The sequence below is a fragment of the Semicossyphus pulcher genome, unplaced genomic scaffold, assembly GCF_022749685.1.
Source record: "Semicossyphus pulcher isolate SPU_LCO1_2020_fin unplaced genomic scaffold, fSemPul1.0.p SCAF_12, whole genome shotgun sequence".
In the NCBI taxonomy this organism is placed as follows: Eukaryota; Metazoa; Chordata; class Actinopteri; order Labriformes; family Labridae; genus Semicossyphus; species Semicossyphus pulcher.
This window is the reverse complement of record NW_027211626.1, coordinates 30843181-30859506: the sequence shown is the minus strand read 5'-3', so window position 1 is coordinate 30859506 and position 16326 is coordinate 30843181. Positions and strand designations below refer to the sequence as shown.

At 37.4% G+C, this 16326-nt stretch overlaps 2 protein-coding genes across 2 annotated transcripts; one reads left to right on the top strand and one right to left on the bottom strand.

The window, feature by feature from the left end:
* The first annotated feature begins 96 nt into the window (after nt 1–96).
* pcbd1 (pterin-4 alpha-carbinolamine dehydratase/dimerization cofactor of hepatocyte nuclear factor 1 alpha) lies at nt 97–4013 on the top strand. Its single transcript, XM_069658368.1, has 4 exons — nt 97–200; nt 939–1070; nt 1175–1255; nt 3354–4013. The coding sequence occupies exons 1-4, from the start codon at nt 198–200 to the stop codon at nt 3444–3446; spliced, it is 309 nt and encodes a 102-aa protein (XP_069514469.1). The 5' UTR covers nt 97–197; the 3' UTR covers nt 3447–4013.
* sgpl1 (sphingosine-1-phosphate lyase 1) lies at nt 3807–16185 on the bottom strand. Its single transcript, XM_069658367.1, has 14 exons — nt 16030–16185; nt 13095–13260; nt 12217–12284; nt 11520–11667; nt 11098–11177; nt 10736–10864; nt 10554–10642; nt 9403–9511; nt 9215–9313; nt 8976–9122; nt 8516–8754; nt 8240–8386; nt 8017–8137; nt 3807–6427 (listed from the first exon to the last, which is right to left on the bottom strand). Exons 1-14 carry the CDS (start codon nt 16039–16041, stop codon nt 6284–6286), a joined length of 1698 nt encoding a protein of 565 aa, XP_069514468.1. The 5' UTR covers nt 16042–16185; the 3' UTR covers nt 3807–6283.
* Between the last annotated feature and the right edge of the window lie 141 nt (nt 16186–16326).

Sequence of the window (16326 nt, the reverse complement as noted above, 5' to 3'; positions counted from 1 at the left end):
GATTAAACCCATGCTGACAGATAGCTTAGTGATCTGTGCAGTGAGGATTTCTGCTCAGGCTCCTGCAGGGGCAGCTAAGTAGGACCTACTGTTCATGTGTCAGATAGATTCATTCCAGTTGCTCACTCTAGCTGCCACAGTACAACAGCTGTACAACAGGGAGCTGAACCTCCTCTGTACATGAACACTCTGCAAACATGGTAAGTACACAACCTCTCTACAGTGTGTTTCCAGTTTTTTCCACAGGATTGTGCTTACCACCTGACACTCACACACACTGTTGCCATTTAGCCCCCTTCATATTGTCAAACTGCATAACATTTTTGTTCAGATAGATATATTTAATACAATGTTTGATTTGGCATGGATAGGACAGAAGTAAGCCCATTCTGACTGGTCTTTGTGTATGTGTTAAGTCATTGTGTAAGATGACGAGGCAAGGCATGAGCAGGTGGGTATCGTCTGTGTGCTGCCAATTCCCTCCTCTGATTAGAGTGGAAATTAGAGTGTTGCTAAGATACCTTTTGATGTCATGGCTCTTTCAGGCTTTGGTTGTAGCATATGTTTGCTCTTTTAGTTTATGCATGACCACTCATCTGGGGACAAAGCCTTTAAAATGCCCTCTTGATTTTAGAAAAAAAATGTATTTGAAAAATGTGTTTTGAGTTTGGCAGTGGAATTTGAAATGATCATAGTAACATTAAACTCATGTGATCCTGCATCATGTGTCAAGATTAAGGACTGGACGAGTGACCAAAAAGCAGACCAAAGACCTCCCACCACCAACAAAACCACATACCTTTGAACCAGTTTTTTTTAAGCAGGAATGCAGCCTCTTATTGTATCCAGATGGGATCTAGTGCAACCAATCACAGTTTGTGTTTTTGAAACTGCCCCTCTCAGATTTGCTTGACTGTTTCCCTGCTCTGTCCCACCAGGCGGGTAAAATCCAGAGTCTAACTGACGAGGAGAGGACCCACCTACTACCTCTGCTACGCAGCGCTCAGTGGGTGGAGGTTGTGGGACGGGATGCCATTTACAAAGAGTTTACTTTTAAAGACTTTAATCAGGTTCCTAATACATCAAACTTAAACCACAAAACCTGTACAGCAATTCTATAAGATAAATATATATATGACGGATAATTTAAGAATGTAATGCTCTTTCCTTTCAGGCATTTGGTTTCATGTCCAGAGTGGCTTTACAAGCAGAGAAGATGGACCATCATCCCGAGTGGTTCAATGTTTACAATAAGGTATAAAATACTTTTTTAAGACTCATGCAAGGGAGATTACAACACTCTTGTTGGTTGAATGTCTGGTTATCAGTGAATACATCAAAGCTGTTGGCCATTCTTCTTACAGAAGAGCACAACGTTGTGACCTTTTACTGACTAACTAAACTATACACTTTCTGTTTAACACAGCTGACAGACAATGTGCATATAGAGAGCAAACCTCAGAGAGTTCTATGGGCAGAAATATGTTAGTAGAAACTGAATTTGAATATTTATATTTGAATTTCAATTGCTCAACTTGAATAATTGAAGAAAAAATTAGAATCGCTTAATTTAAAATTTAATGTATTTGTTTGAAAATTTATTCCAATCAACTTAAAAATGAATGTAATATTCTGAATTGAATACAGCTATTTGAAAATTAAAATTCTACATATAATTTCCAAAATTCAAATTCAGTTCTCACTATTTAAATTCAGTTCATGAAATTAAATTTCAATTTCCTGAGACACACATCCGGTTGATGAGGAAGAGCAATCGAGTCAAGGAAGTAATGGGGACCTTGTGAGAAGCGATGATTTAGTAATGATGAACTCAATTAGCAAATACTCCCTTTTAGTGAATGTGCACTAAGTTATCATTTGCATGCTATCCAATGTTAGCCTGTAAAGCTAGCTAACGTTAACCCACTAAGCTTTGATGGTTTAGCCTATGTATTGTGTAATTTGTCATATTTGCGGTAAAACAAGTTTGAGTTTATTTGTCATATGCTTCATAACCATAGACTGTATAAATAACAACACACACAACACAACAAGTGCCGCAAATACGACACAAATGACAAAATATATATAGGCTAACCAAGCAAAGATAATCTGTACTGGGTTAACGTTAGCTAGCTTTACATGCTAACATTGGATAGAATGTCAGAAAATGTGCGAGTTAGAAAACAAACTGACCGAGTTCTGTCTGTAGTGGATGCTGTTGCATTGCTCACGTAGTAATACTCATTTGTAAATGATAACATAATGAACATTCACTAAAATGGAGTACTTTTTTCATCATTACTAAATCATCACACGAGGTTCCCATTACTTCCTTGACTCGATTGCTCTTCCTCATCAACCGGATGTGTGTCTCAGGAAATTGAAATTTAATTTCATGAACTGAATGGCCTCCTACTCGTACTTTATTCTTTCTTGCCTGGCTGAAATCGCTTTTCCCTTTTTGATTATGCATTTCCTATATCCCTGCAACCTGCCAGATGAACTTTTTTGCCAATGTACTGCTGTCTGTCTGATTATACCTTTCTGCCTCAGTGCCTTTAGACTTCTTGCCCGATTTCCCTACCTGTTGCCAACTGTACGTTCCCCATGTTTGTTGACTTTTTGCAATGTAAAAACGCCTTTAACTCAAACAACAATGTTGCAGTGTCTACATCTGTGACATGTTGCCTGCTTCCACACTTGTGTCAGATGGAGAGAAATGCACATCATTAATACTGATAACTAACTTAGCTAGCTACTAGAAGCTCCATGTAGGGAAGAAAATCATAGGTGCTGATTAGCCGAAAAGGAATTCTGTGAATCTGCACTCGATTACTCTTCCTCATCAACCGGATGTGTGTCTCAACAAACTCAAATTGAATTGTGAGAAGAACTGACTTTAAATTGTGAGAACTGAATTTATAATGGGAAATCTGAATGTGACTGAATTCAGATGATTACATTCACTTTTATGTTTATTTGAACTCAGTTTCAGACTAATGAATTAAATTTCAAATTATATGATTCAAATTTAAATTTTGAATTCATATATTCAAGTTGAGCAATTCAAATACAAACAATTAAAATTCAGTTTCTACCGATACATTTTTCTGACCATAAAGACGTTTAACCTTTTTTAATTTTTTTTCATGTTTGTCAATGGGAAGGCTAGAGTGGATTGTCCCATTTTGAATGTGGCTGATTTAAGATTTTCTGAAAAGCAATGAGGCCCAATATTTTGGATAAAGTAAACATACTCAAAGAAACTAAGAAAAATAGGCCTGTTCTAGTAGTAATATGTCATACTCACAGATTCCCCTTCTCTGCTCCATTTTACGTTGTTTGCCCAGGTTCAGATCACTCTCAGCACACATGACTGTGGGGGGCTGTCCCAGCGTGACATCACTTTGGCCACCTTCATTGACCAGGCATCACTGATGTGAGAAACATACATTACCGACTTCCAGTAACTGAAGGCCACAGCTCTTCATTCATTAATTCCCCTGATAAATCTTTTGAAAATCAAAAGATTATGAACCAATTACCAATGTATTGTGTAAAGTGGCTGAAGGTGTTAAGACTGCAAGGCTCAAATGTGTTTTTGAAATGTTTGTTCTGCACATGGTAAATACATTGATTGTAAGCAAAGTGGTTAGATCCTGTTTATAAACTGAAGGTTAAAGGCTAAGTAATTAATGTGCCAAATGTTTTGGTATTTTACTGTTGGTAAATGTTATTTTGTGTTAAACAAGAACAGCTGCTTGTGTTGCATCTGGAAAAATGACCACAAAAATGAGTTCCTCATCATAATGAACACATTTATTGAAAACAAAACATTGGAGACCAACTGCTATGGTTAAGTGTGTAAACTCTTCTGAGAGGCTTAATAGTGTTTGCTGTGGACCACTTGCAAGAGGACACCAACAGGTACTTTCTGACTTACATTTAATGATAAATAAGGACGCTCTGACATTGACAGATATTTAATAAAAATCTTCAAACATTCAAAACCTTGATGACAAAGTGTAAAAATACCTTATAATATAATGCATTGTTGTACTTCATAAACACACTTAACAGGGATGTGTTCAGTACAAAATTCATCATTTTAAGACTAAAACAAGACATTATATTTTAAGGTGATTGTATTACTCTGTCCACCCTGTGTATGTTTGAAAGAGCAGTGGACCTAATGATGTTGCTGTTTTGAAGCCAAAGCCCTGAGGATGCTATTGTGTCATGAAGTCAACCTCTGAAGGCACAGAGGCGAACGCTCATTATAGCTACATTTGACCAAACTGCAAGACAAGGAACCAGGACACAATCAAGATTAGATTTAATTTTCTCTGCTCTGTATCTTAAGAATCCATCATAGTTGGTAGTTACTTTCAGTGAATGCTTAAAGAGGAATTGCATTACAACTTTATACTTTAAGAGATTTCTTTGCCTCTTAGTTGTCATCATTTTGCACATTATTCTCCAAAACAAACACAAAGAGTGTTGTCAGAAGTTTCTTTTTGTAGGCATGGCAAACTGTCACTGGATACTCACAGTATTTGAGTAGTGGCAGATGGGCACATGTATGAACATGAAACATAATTAGGGCTGTTAGGTCCTCTGTCTTTTAACCCGGCATTGACTGAGGGAACAGAGGGAAAAATTCTGGTGCAGACCCTTAATACATTTATTTCCAATCCATTTTTAAACCCTTAGTATGTAAAAACATAATTGTTGAAAACAGAAACACTCACAAAGCAGACTAACAAATTAAGTGAATAATAAACACCTAGTGGTCACACGAGTGGTTAAGGCCAATCATTCAATACTATGCTTCTAATGACTTCTCTCTTAAACATAGCAGAGCTTTCCCCTCCAAAAAAGGAAAGTTAAATGTTGCATTAACAGGGGGTCAAATACACACTTTTAACAATTAATATCATGAAAGCAGAGCTCAATGTCCTTTTGGTGTAACTGTATTAATCATTGCGTTTGGCAACCTGTTAGTAAATGTGTACATATCCTGCTGAATGGGTATTTCCATATATATATATATGTACACATTCAGGCATGGCAGTGAGTGGGCTTCTCCAGAGAATCTGTCAGTCTTAGGATCACAGTCATCCATCACAGTATAACTATGACTAAGAAACCTTTAGTATTGTTATCATATTCCCTAACATAGTGCCATGAATGAATAAATGATGTTTGCATTGAGTATTAACTGAGGTAGATTGAATTAGAAGACACATTACAAGGTGGTGCACATGTGATTCTATGCTGACTAGAGGAAATATTGATTTTTGCTTCTTTATAACACACAGCAAACCAGGGTAAGAAACAGCCTTTAGCCCAGTAAAAAATGGCTAATAAGCTTTGGTTTCCACCAGCTGCTTTTAAAATTCATGTCCTGGTTACAGCTTCTCCCTTATTCAAATTAAAACACATAACATTGATTATTAATGGCATTTAAAGCTCCCAATGTCTAAATCGTTCCCCTCTTTCCACAAGTCCAGCCACTGGAGATGGGTGATAATTGCAGACTTAAAACTAAATGAACTTCATTTTACGTGAGACTTGAGTGCTTGAAACAAGGACATGTTTATACTTACAGAAAAACTACCATAACATCAGAATTGCAGTTTCAAGTGATTTACAGATTAATTACTAACGTACTGATAATCTTCTTAATACAGTGCTTTTACATTAAAAATGCTGTTTTTCAGAGAACTTACACCACCAACAGGCCTCTGCATGGAGAGCCTGTCTAAAGCAGTACATCAGAATTAATGCTAGAGGGCAGCACAGAGCTTCAGACAAGCCCTTGTGTGCAATAAGCAGTTGCGTGTGTTTTTTCTTAATCATCAAGGATAATGAAGCAGTGATGAAAGCAAACTGAAATGTTGCGGCATTTAAAAAAAAAGGTTCTCCACTTCAATCATTGGAGATTATGACAGACATATGCATTTAACAAAGCTATTATTGAAATTAACTTTAAAAACAAAAAAGACATAAACACATGCCCAATCCATTAATAAAATCAAAAGACTAAAACTAGTTACTTCTTCTCTGTGCCAGTCGACGCACAGTGTTACCAACAATTTCTATCTGGCCTATTAAATTGATGATGACTTGTGCTTTAAGGATATTTGCAGATGTTATCTATGTGTCATAGATATGCATGATAAGGCAATTGTTGAGCTATTAACTCAGAACTCGAAGAGAAGAGTTGAGAGTGTTTCCCTGCATTGGTGGGGTTGGGCCAGCAGGGCCCTGTCCAGCTTCAGTGGGCTTTGCCGTTGCCGTTTATGTGGCTGGTGTTTGACTTAGGCACCTCAGTGCTGTAGAGACAGTCCAGGAAACCTCGGGAGATTTCTGTCACCATTGATCTGTCCGGGATGGACTGGGCCATGCCGTAGATTGCTCCCTGAAGTGGCAATAAGACACGGAGATCAGAAGCAAACAAGCACAAACACACACTAACTTTCGTTTCACCAGTTTTTCCCCCATGATTCAGGGATGTTCATCTGTCATGGACACTGGAGATATTGATATTCTCAAATGTGTCAGTAACAATAAAAAAAAATATGTGTATCATGTCTGTTAAAATGTTTGAGTTATGACTCAGTATGATTTGACAGTAACAACAATAACTAACTTCCTGTTCTTTTAAGAACACCAGCACACCCGTTTACTTCACATCTGCAGTATCTGTTCCTCAATTGTCAAAAACTGTAACTACAATTTTGTTAGTCTAACAAACTTTTGATGTGAAAGATCAAACCTAACTTAATTTAATATTATACTTTAGAGAACAAAATAGTGATTGAAGTGATAATTCCATCTGTTCACCACAGCCTTTAGACAATAATTGACCACCTTCCCCGGTTTTCAGTGCTAGTTTTATTTATCTCTTTCTGCCTTATTTGTTTGCTTGTTTTGTTCTGTTGTCTGTTCGTTATTTAATCTGTAAAGCGGCCTTGGGTCCCATGAAAGGCGCTATGGAAGTCTAAGTTATAATAATAATAATTAGTATTATTAAAAGAAGGAACATCTAAAACGCAAGAAGTTGAAAATACATTCAATATACCCAACTGACTTATTTGTGGCAAATTATTGATATTGTACTGTAATCTCAGGATTTATATTTGAGTAGGGTCCTGCTTTTTATATGGCCTTAGTTTTCATTTGTGTTATTCACATAAAAGTGACATATTATTCATGGGTTTGCTTCTGACAGGCATATTACAGGTTGGAGCTTTTACTTTATTTACAACTGACATACCAATCAGCACATTCAGTTTCTGTCACCTTAAATCTAAGCTTGTTCAGTATGAAAACAAAAGCCACATGCACTAACATCATGGTACAACTCAGAGCCTGGCAAACAGATTTCAAGCTTTTCCTGCCGAAATACAAATAAAAATGGTATTGTTTTACACCTGATTGCATTTTAAAGTGCCCAACAATGAAATCTAAGTTTCCCCTTGATGATGCATGCAATGTTTGAAAATGTGCTCCTTTTGGATCTTTAGTTTTCTCGTACTGTAGGGCGACAGTACAGTAAATTGGTAGGTGTGAATTAGTTATGTGGTAGCCCTGTTATAGACAGGAACATGTGACGAGATATAATAAGTTATTGGTTCTAACAACTGACACCAAAAGCACCATTAACCATTACTTCTTTATCTAGACAAAACATCGTATGATATCCTATTTCATTATTTTTTTTTAAACAGTTATTTTTCATTTGTGTACTTCTCCTTTAAGAACCTGCATTGTTTTGCACAAGTTTAGGTTGTTGTTGTATTCAGTTCTGTAATGATAAATGAACAGAACACTTATTCTTTTACAACTGAACTTCAAAAGCCAATTTGCTTCGTGCTGTAATGATGATAAAACCCACTATACAACATGTGAAATAAACCCTGTATTACTTTTATACAAATGAACTTATTAAACCATGTTCTGTGGATGAATGAAACACAAACAAATGTGTAAGGACAGCAGGCTCACCATTCCTGTGGTTTTCTCTTTGGGGTTCTGCATGATGATGGAAACCTGCTCTTTGACATCACGGATAAACTGCTCAGCAACGCCTGGCTTTGTGTGCAGAACTGTGCAACAAATGTGAATGCTGTGAAAGAGAAGATCATGTTACACTCCTAAATTATGCCATGATATTGTAGACTGTATAACACGGTATACATATTTTTCTTATATGTTTTTTTTTACATACCTCGATGGGTACTGCAGTGTATTCAGATTCCAGCCCTTAGACGTCAGTGCATTAGACAGACGGAAAATATCAAAAACATCTGAACCTATTGCCACCACTGACACCTCTGGATCCCCAAAGACAAACACACCTTTGATCTTGCACACTCTGTCAATAAAAAACAAAATTATTTTAATGTTGGAAGTGATAAGACAATTATGTATGAAATCAAAGTTTAAGAGCTCTGTTGTTGTTGTTTTTAGCACATCATGATTAAAGTATCAATAGGTGTTATACTCTGTTTTGATTTTGCGTGCTGTGCTGATGATCTTCTTGGTGGCATCTATGTATCCATTCTCTCCCATGTGCATCATGGTTGCCCAGCAGGCTGCAATTATTCCTCCAGGCCTGGAGCCTGCAACAGAGGGGGAAGCGTAGATTCCCCCCTGCCAGTCTGGAGCTACAAAGTACTGGTAGTGACGGTACTTTTTATCACTGTAGAGGATAACTGAAGAACCTTTAGGGGCATAGCCATACTGGAAAGGAATGTAGTAACACACACAAACACAAAGTAATACAATACAGTATTAATACACACTATTCAAGGATTTGTTAAAAGATACAACTATTTTTAATAAACCATGTGTTTTATAATTTATATTTTTTAAGTTAGGAAAAGAACAAAATGAATTAATCAATCAAGTAAGGTAGCTTCAAAGCAGCAGTGATTTGAAGTGAACAGAGAACCAATCCTTACCTTGTGGGTGTCTGCAGATATGCTGGTAACACCTTTTATCCTGAAGTCAAACGGGGCGAGTGTGTAACCAGCCTTGGCCATAAAGACAATGAGAAAACCACCAAGACAGGCATCCACATGCAGTGGGAGGTTGTAGCGTACAGCCAGCTAGAAATACAAAAGTGAGAGTTTCAGTTAGTGGACATTCTTCTTTGTTTGTTTTAAGAACAAAATGTAGGCAAAAATGTTTCACTTCTGACCTTGGCTACTTCCTCAATGGGATCCATAATTCCATGCGGAAACTGTGGCGCTGAGCACACAAGCATGGCAGTGTTATTGCTGATGGCTCTCTTCATGGCCTTGAAAGAGAAGAAACGGTATTGAAATGCCTTAAGTCTAAGAATAGCAATCAATTAGCACCCACTGTCTGTGTATACTATATTCTCACCTTCACATCTACTTTCATAGTTTTCTTGTCAAGGGGAATGTGAACAAGCTTCATCCCAAAATAATGTGCTGCTTTGTCAAAGGCTGCGTGGACGCTTACAGGTGCAAGACTGCAAAAAGTAGGAAAACACAGTAAAGAATACGCCTAATTGGTTCCATGTCTTGTATTCAAATTAAAATGTTCTATTCCCATGAAAACAATAGGTTTTCAATTGCTTTATCACTTAAATGTAAGAAAAAAACAAAAAAACTTGAGACATAAAAGAGACAAAAGGGGCTCTTAACTTCTGAGAAGTCTGAAATCATTTTGAAATACTGAATCATCTTGAAACTATATATATTATATTGTGGAGTAGATGGGAGTAGTTGGAAAAATGAATGCAACATCATCTAACAAGGCCATGGGATTTATTTCCCAGTATATCCTGAAATCTGTATTCTCGGTAACTTTACCTTTAAATTGTATAAGGGGACCCCGTAGGACCGTTGAAGTTTGGATTCCAGAAATTAATAATTCTATACCACAGGGGATTAAGACTAGAATGTACATATTGGTTGAGAAACAAGAGTAAAACCTTTGCAAGATATTCCAACCATTTCTTGTTGTATTACAGATCTTCCTCTAAACCGGAGTTTTCAAAATGTATTATTAACCATCCAATTTTTTTTATCATGTCATAAAAGAAAAAGGTTAAACTGCTAATAATTTGTCCCAACAACCAATACATTTTAACTGTGTACTATTTAAAAAATGTGTGTAATTATTATTATTTTTTGGGCCATGTTTGCCTTTCTTGGATAAGGGAAGTTGAAGGGAGACATGAATGGCAGGGGGAGAGAGAGATGATATGATCCACTGCAAAGGGCCCAGGTTGAAACAGAACCTAGGTAGCTGCAGTTAGGGCTTCACTTTGTTACATAGGGCTTGAACTCTACAAGGAGAAGCTACTAGGGTGCCCCTCTTTTGTTCTATTATTGTTATTTAAATCTTAATTTTAATGCTATTTGCAGTAGTTTTTTTTATGTGTTATTGAAGTAAATACAAATACAAAGAAATTTGAAGGAGATAGCAAATTTGTACAAGACCAGGAGAAGATACATTTCTTTAAACTAAATTACTTCTTAAACTACATCTTTAAAAAATGATCTTACATTTCAGGGTATTTGACACCACGTTCAAATGCCATGTCTCTGTATGCCTTACAGGCCATCAGTATGCTCTCAGTTCCCCCTGAAGTAACCTGGACAAAAGGGCATAGAGTTGCTTAAATTAAATCAATCAATGCTTTTGATCTTTTGATCATTAGCTTATGGACATATCTTTGATAACTTACTGTGCCACAGGAGTTAGGTCCACCATGGAAAAGTGTGCAAGCCATTCTAACAACCTCTGCCTCCATCTTTCTTACACCAGGAAAGATGTCTGGGTGTAGGGGGTTGCTCCATGCAAAATCTCCATATACCTTGGAACAAAAGATAATTGTGAAAAAGACGTAAATCTTAAACTCAAAATACTAACATTGAGATATGAACAAACACACAAACTAGGGTGGGCAGTAGTCTCCTTTAAAAAGAATAATACAATGAAATAACTCAGCACTACTTACTGAAGCAAACATCAATCTGAATTCAAGTTCAGCTTTGACTGGTCATGCTTTGAATGCCAAACTTCAGAGATGAAAACAAAAATGCATACCTTCACAAGGAGATTGGTCAGTGATTCATCACCCCAGTACACTGCACCAGAAACACATCCTTTCTCCCACTGCACCTCATCTACAACGACACATTGTCTCTTCAGAAATCAACCTTTTTCTCTAAGAAAATTATTTTCTTGTCAGAATCAGAATCTGCTTTATTGGCCAGGTATGTACACATACAAGGAATTTGACCCCAGTTTAACTTTGCTCTCCATGTTCAAGCATTAAACATGAAATATTAAACTAATATGTACAAGCCTACATTAAACACTAAATATTTAACTAATCCGTACAAGCTTACGTGAGACAATGGTGCAATGGTGAACGTAATGATGTACGTAATAAGACGAGAAATACTTTTCAGGAAGTGAGCCATTAGGATAATGACCCATGATCTTAGAAATGAATCATGACTTACTCAGAGTCTCATACTCTCTGATTTTGTCCAGCACTTGGCCCTGAGAGAGTCCTTTAGAGGGCAGCTGTCGAGTGTAGCTCATCCCCTCCTTTAGAGTACATAGACTGGTAGACATGTCGTCCAAAGCCTTGTTGAGCTGGCTTTGAATCTGTCATGAAGGAATACAAATTTACTTTATGAGCATCAACTGTCACAGAATGCAGTAACATTAACAGTTCATTAAAGCATGCCATTCCCTAAATGACTGATTGTGAAGAAATTGTGTTGTGACATCATTCCTTTAATTATATTTTGTTCAGATGGTTATTTGATGGGGACAAAGTATTTTATTGAACCTCAGTTTGTTAGCAAGTATACAAATGTACATCCATAGTCCCATCCATAGGCAGGTAACAGATAGGAAAGCATTACACCTGACAATATACAGTTAAAAAAATATAATTGGAAATAATATGAAATACATAAGTAGAAAATGTCCCATTAACTATCAGTATTTTATGTTTGATTAAGCCTGAAAGTGAACAAGCCATTGGTGAAATAATGGCCAGAAGTAACTGCCTGTTATCACCAGTGCATGAAGTTAAGTGTGCCAAAGGTCCCCCCCCCCCCCCCCCCGCAAGAGTGACTCACAACAGAATGACATGACAGTCTCATCTGCTGGGGGAAAAAAAGGAACAAATTAACCACTGATACTTACTGCTCCGCCAACAAAGGGTATTTTTCTGATGAGTCGAAAACACTGCTTCTTGATTCGGGATGTGAGACCTACAAGCCAGAAAAACAGGGCAGCAAATTTGGTGAGTGGTTGGCACACATTTATGCACATATTCAAAGCTTATTCCAAAAGGCAACAAGACTTTTTCAGTTCAGACCTAAAGAAGCCTTTCAGATGACAGGTGAAATGCCTTCAAGAACTTCAACCACGTCCAGGTGCCTTTTGGATTAAGCTTTGAATTACCATGACCTGGATGACTGAGAACATTCACAGATATGTTTATAAAGAATGTATTTCTGTAATTAGGCACTTAAGATGTATGGCTAGTTTTGTACTAGAGGCCTCATTCTGACCAACTTTCACTCTCTAAGAGCTGAAGTAAGATGGGTGGAGCTGACCCTGTTGCTAAGGAATTCAACCACTGATAGATTGATAGTAGATCAAGAAAGTCTTGTTGATTGAAGGAATTTTCAGTCAAACATACAAGAAAAACAAGTACTGTACGGGAAGATAACAACTGCACAGTAAGTGAACTAGGGAAACTTTACCTAAAAGGTTTTCACTAAAAAGCTACTAAGTGAACTCCTAAAACCAGATTTAGAGATTCCATACGATAGATTAATCCCACAGAGGTTAAACCAAATTGGAGCAAAACACACATATTAATAAACTGGCCAATAAACTGCCTTAAGGCAATAGTCTTTCTCAGGCTATGTGCCTGTATGTGTAATATGTGCTTTATGAAATAGCCTCTACAATTTAAGGAGACTATTATCTCAATTTACTTTTCATCATTATCATTTCTGATATAGTCCCCAGCAGGCCTCATTTGTACCAGTGTATCTAGAGTAAAACATTACTTTCTTGCTGGAATAGGAATCCTTTCATCCAGACTGCTCCCAGTGTGGTGATAACCGTGGCTCCGATGATCTGCCATGGCTCCAGGTCCACGCAGTGGAAGTTGACCTGCCGCCGGCCCTGCTCCATATACAGCTGGACCATCTCCTTATACACCTCAAAGGCACTCTGGACACAGAGACACATGTTTGTATCTGAACGTAATAAGCATATGATGTCATAAAAAACATTGTGCTTTAAAGGAGCATGTATATTTACAGTCACTGGGCATATTAAATAAAGTGCAGAAAATAAAGACACTTACATCATTGCAAATACATCTGTTAAAATGTTTTCTGGAATATGTTAATATGAACAAGTGACCATTATCATCATCTTATACCAATTGATTCAATGCAAATTAATTTTTATAACACATTTTTGAGACAAATGTTAAACAATCCAGGATTGCTCATGTCCCTGTGTCTCCATGTGCAGAAACAGCATACAGACATTAAATTACAGTAATTTTCTAGCATACACTGCGGATCAAAACATTATTTTGACTAAAGCTTTATGTGCAAAAGATTATTCACTCAGTCTGTCAAGTGCATGGCTTCTCCTTAGATGGGATACTCCTAACTAAGAACTACAGTCAAATATGCTTGATTAATAGGGAACGCAAATAGAGAGATATGCCTTAAATTATATCAGTGACTGACAATACATGGTAAATGGTAAATGGACTGTACTTATATAGCGCTTTTCTAGTCTTTGCGACCACTCAAAGCTGCTTTTACACTACATGTCACATTCACCCATTCACACAGTGATGGCAGAGGCTGCTACGTAAAGTGCCCAACTGTCAATCAGATATCACATTCATACCCGTTGGCTATGCCACCGGGAGCAATTTGGGGTTCAGTGTCTTGCCCAAGGACACACTGGGGATCGAACCTCCGACCTTCCGATTGAAAGACGACCGACTCTAAAAATACTTCTACTTTAAGAAAGAGTAACTTTGTAACTACTTACTTTTAAGTAAGCAAGCATGTAATTAATTTTTCAATAGAAACAAAGCATGATGAAGCTAAGGATGTCACAACCCATGATTTAAGTACTTACATCAGAAGACATTGTCAGACCTACAGAGTCCAATACACTCGCCACACTAATACTGTCAGTTGCTCTACAGACTGTTGAAATGACATCTGTCTCTAGGTAAGAGTCGGAGACCACTTTTAGCTTACTGGACGACTATCACCAGACTCCTCCCAACGGGTTAAACAATTCAAGCCAGCAGTGAGATGTTTTGCAATCAATAATGATCAGATTAGAAAGACAGGAAGGTCACCTTCAATTAGACAGAATTATGAATGATATTGTACATCCTGATCCAACAAAGAATTCTGAAATATTTGAACACCAATCTGAATATGAATCCAGCAATTTGAATGTTTGGGGAGATCTAAGTGATCCCCGAATGACAATCACAGTAAAGTACTAATGCAAGCAATTTCAAGTGGGGAAAAATAATCTTTCCATTATCTTTTGCTAGTGGTATTTTTATGACACAATAGCAGGCAGTCTGATAGCTAGGACACTTGTTTCTCCACCTCTGCCGTTATCAGTTGGGAAAGCTTAAGGTTCAAAAGACAATATCTTAAGTAATCCAAGTGTATCCTGGCTGATATAAACATCCCATAAACTTTATAAAAAGGTAAGATCCCTTACGCAATTGAAACACTGAGTTAATCATGCCACAGGTTTTCTCAGTTCTTAATCTGAAAGAATGTGAGGTGTTATTTCAGCCTAATGAATCAACATTCATCATGAGAATATAATGTGTTATAAGGCTGTCTGACCCCCGTCCCAGACTACAACTGTCATTCCTGCCTGTCTGGATAACATCCTCTCATACAGGTTTGGCAACCTAAGCTACACAGAGTGGGAAGTTACAGAAAATAAGCCACTGTAATCCAATATGAGTTGAATGGGAAGATTGACAAGAGTTATCATTATGGGAATAATGTTTGTAAGTAAAGGTAGAGAACAGGCGCGGAGCACATGAGTGATAACTGCCACGCATGTGTCATAAAAAAAGATTAAATGCTGTTATCTAACATAAGTGCAAAAGGCAAGTCTACCCCTAAAGATATTGGCCTCCCTCTGTTAGCCAATATATTTTCTGCCTATATTACACTGCCAGTCCATCCACAATTCTACAAACCTTCAACACTATCTTTGCATCAGGAAAACTCTTTTAAAGAGCTCAAACAAAGACTTTAGTACCAGTATTGTCCAACTCATTGTTGAGCAGTGGACGCCCATTCCTTTGCTCCCCCTCATACAACATTTGAATATTCTGAAAGGAGAGCTTTTGTTGTCTCAGAGGGGAGGTCATGTTCTCATGGAAATGTACTGGGTGTGAGGTGGCAGCTCCTCGATACATCAAGAGAAAACAGTTTACTATCAACAACAAAACTTCTGCTCCTTTAAGGAAAATCTCAGAAACTCTTAAAACATATATATGGTGGCAGTGTGGAGCTAGCTTCCTGCAAGATTATGATTACACTGATGAACAGGATCTATAATTCAAAACAGTAGTTGGTGCAATAAACAAGATTTTTTCAGCTTGTAAAAATGTATAGGATGTCTACTTTCTTTTTCTTTTCTTTTACTTTTATCTAAATAATGTTTTAAATGTCTTTAAATATACTGTGGCCCATCTTATGTAAAGTAACCCATTTGAGGGAACAAATGATCAATTAAGTGTCCAAAAACAGCGATCAATCTGTAAAGTAAGGCTTTGATAACAAGGATCACTGTCTGACAAACTGTCTGTGGACTTGGAGCATCCTTGGGTGAAAAAAGAACTCGGGTCACTAGCTCACTTTGATATTGATAAACAAGTCTTCGCCTCTTCGAGCGAACTGACTAAAGTGAAGCGACACCTACCCAGTAATCCATGTTGTCGAGGCAAATTCTCACCAAAACTCCCCTTTTTTGTCAGCTACCCAGTAAAGTCACCTCCAGCCTGCTTTGGAGATCGGGCTCTTATCTACATGATACAATAATAAAACGCAGCACCAAGCTAACCCTGATTCAGGAAGTAACCACCAGTCAGACAAAGCTGCGAGTAGCCTTTACGTGGGAAGATCTGATAGCAATGTGGCTAGGTCTAATCACGCGACAGCCTGTTACTCGTGTAGCGCCGAGTGATTTTTAGATCTACTTTTTTAGAAAGAGCAGCCT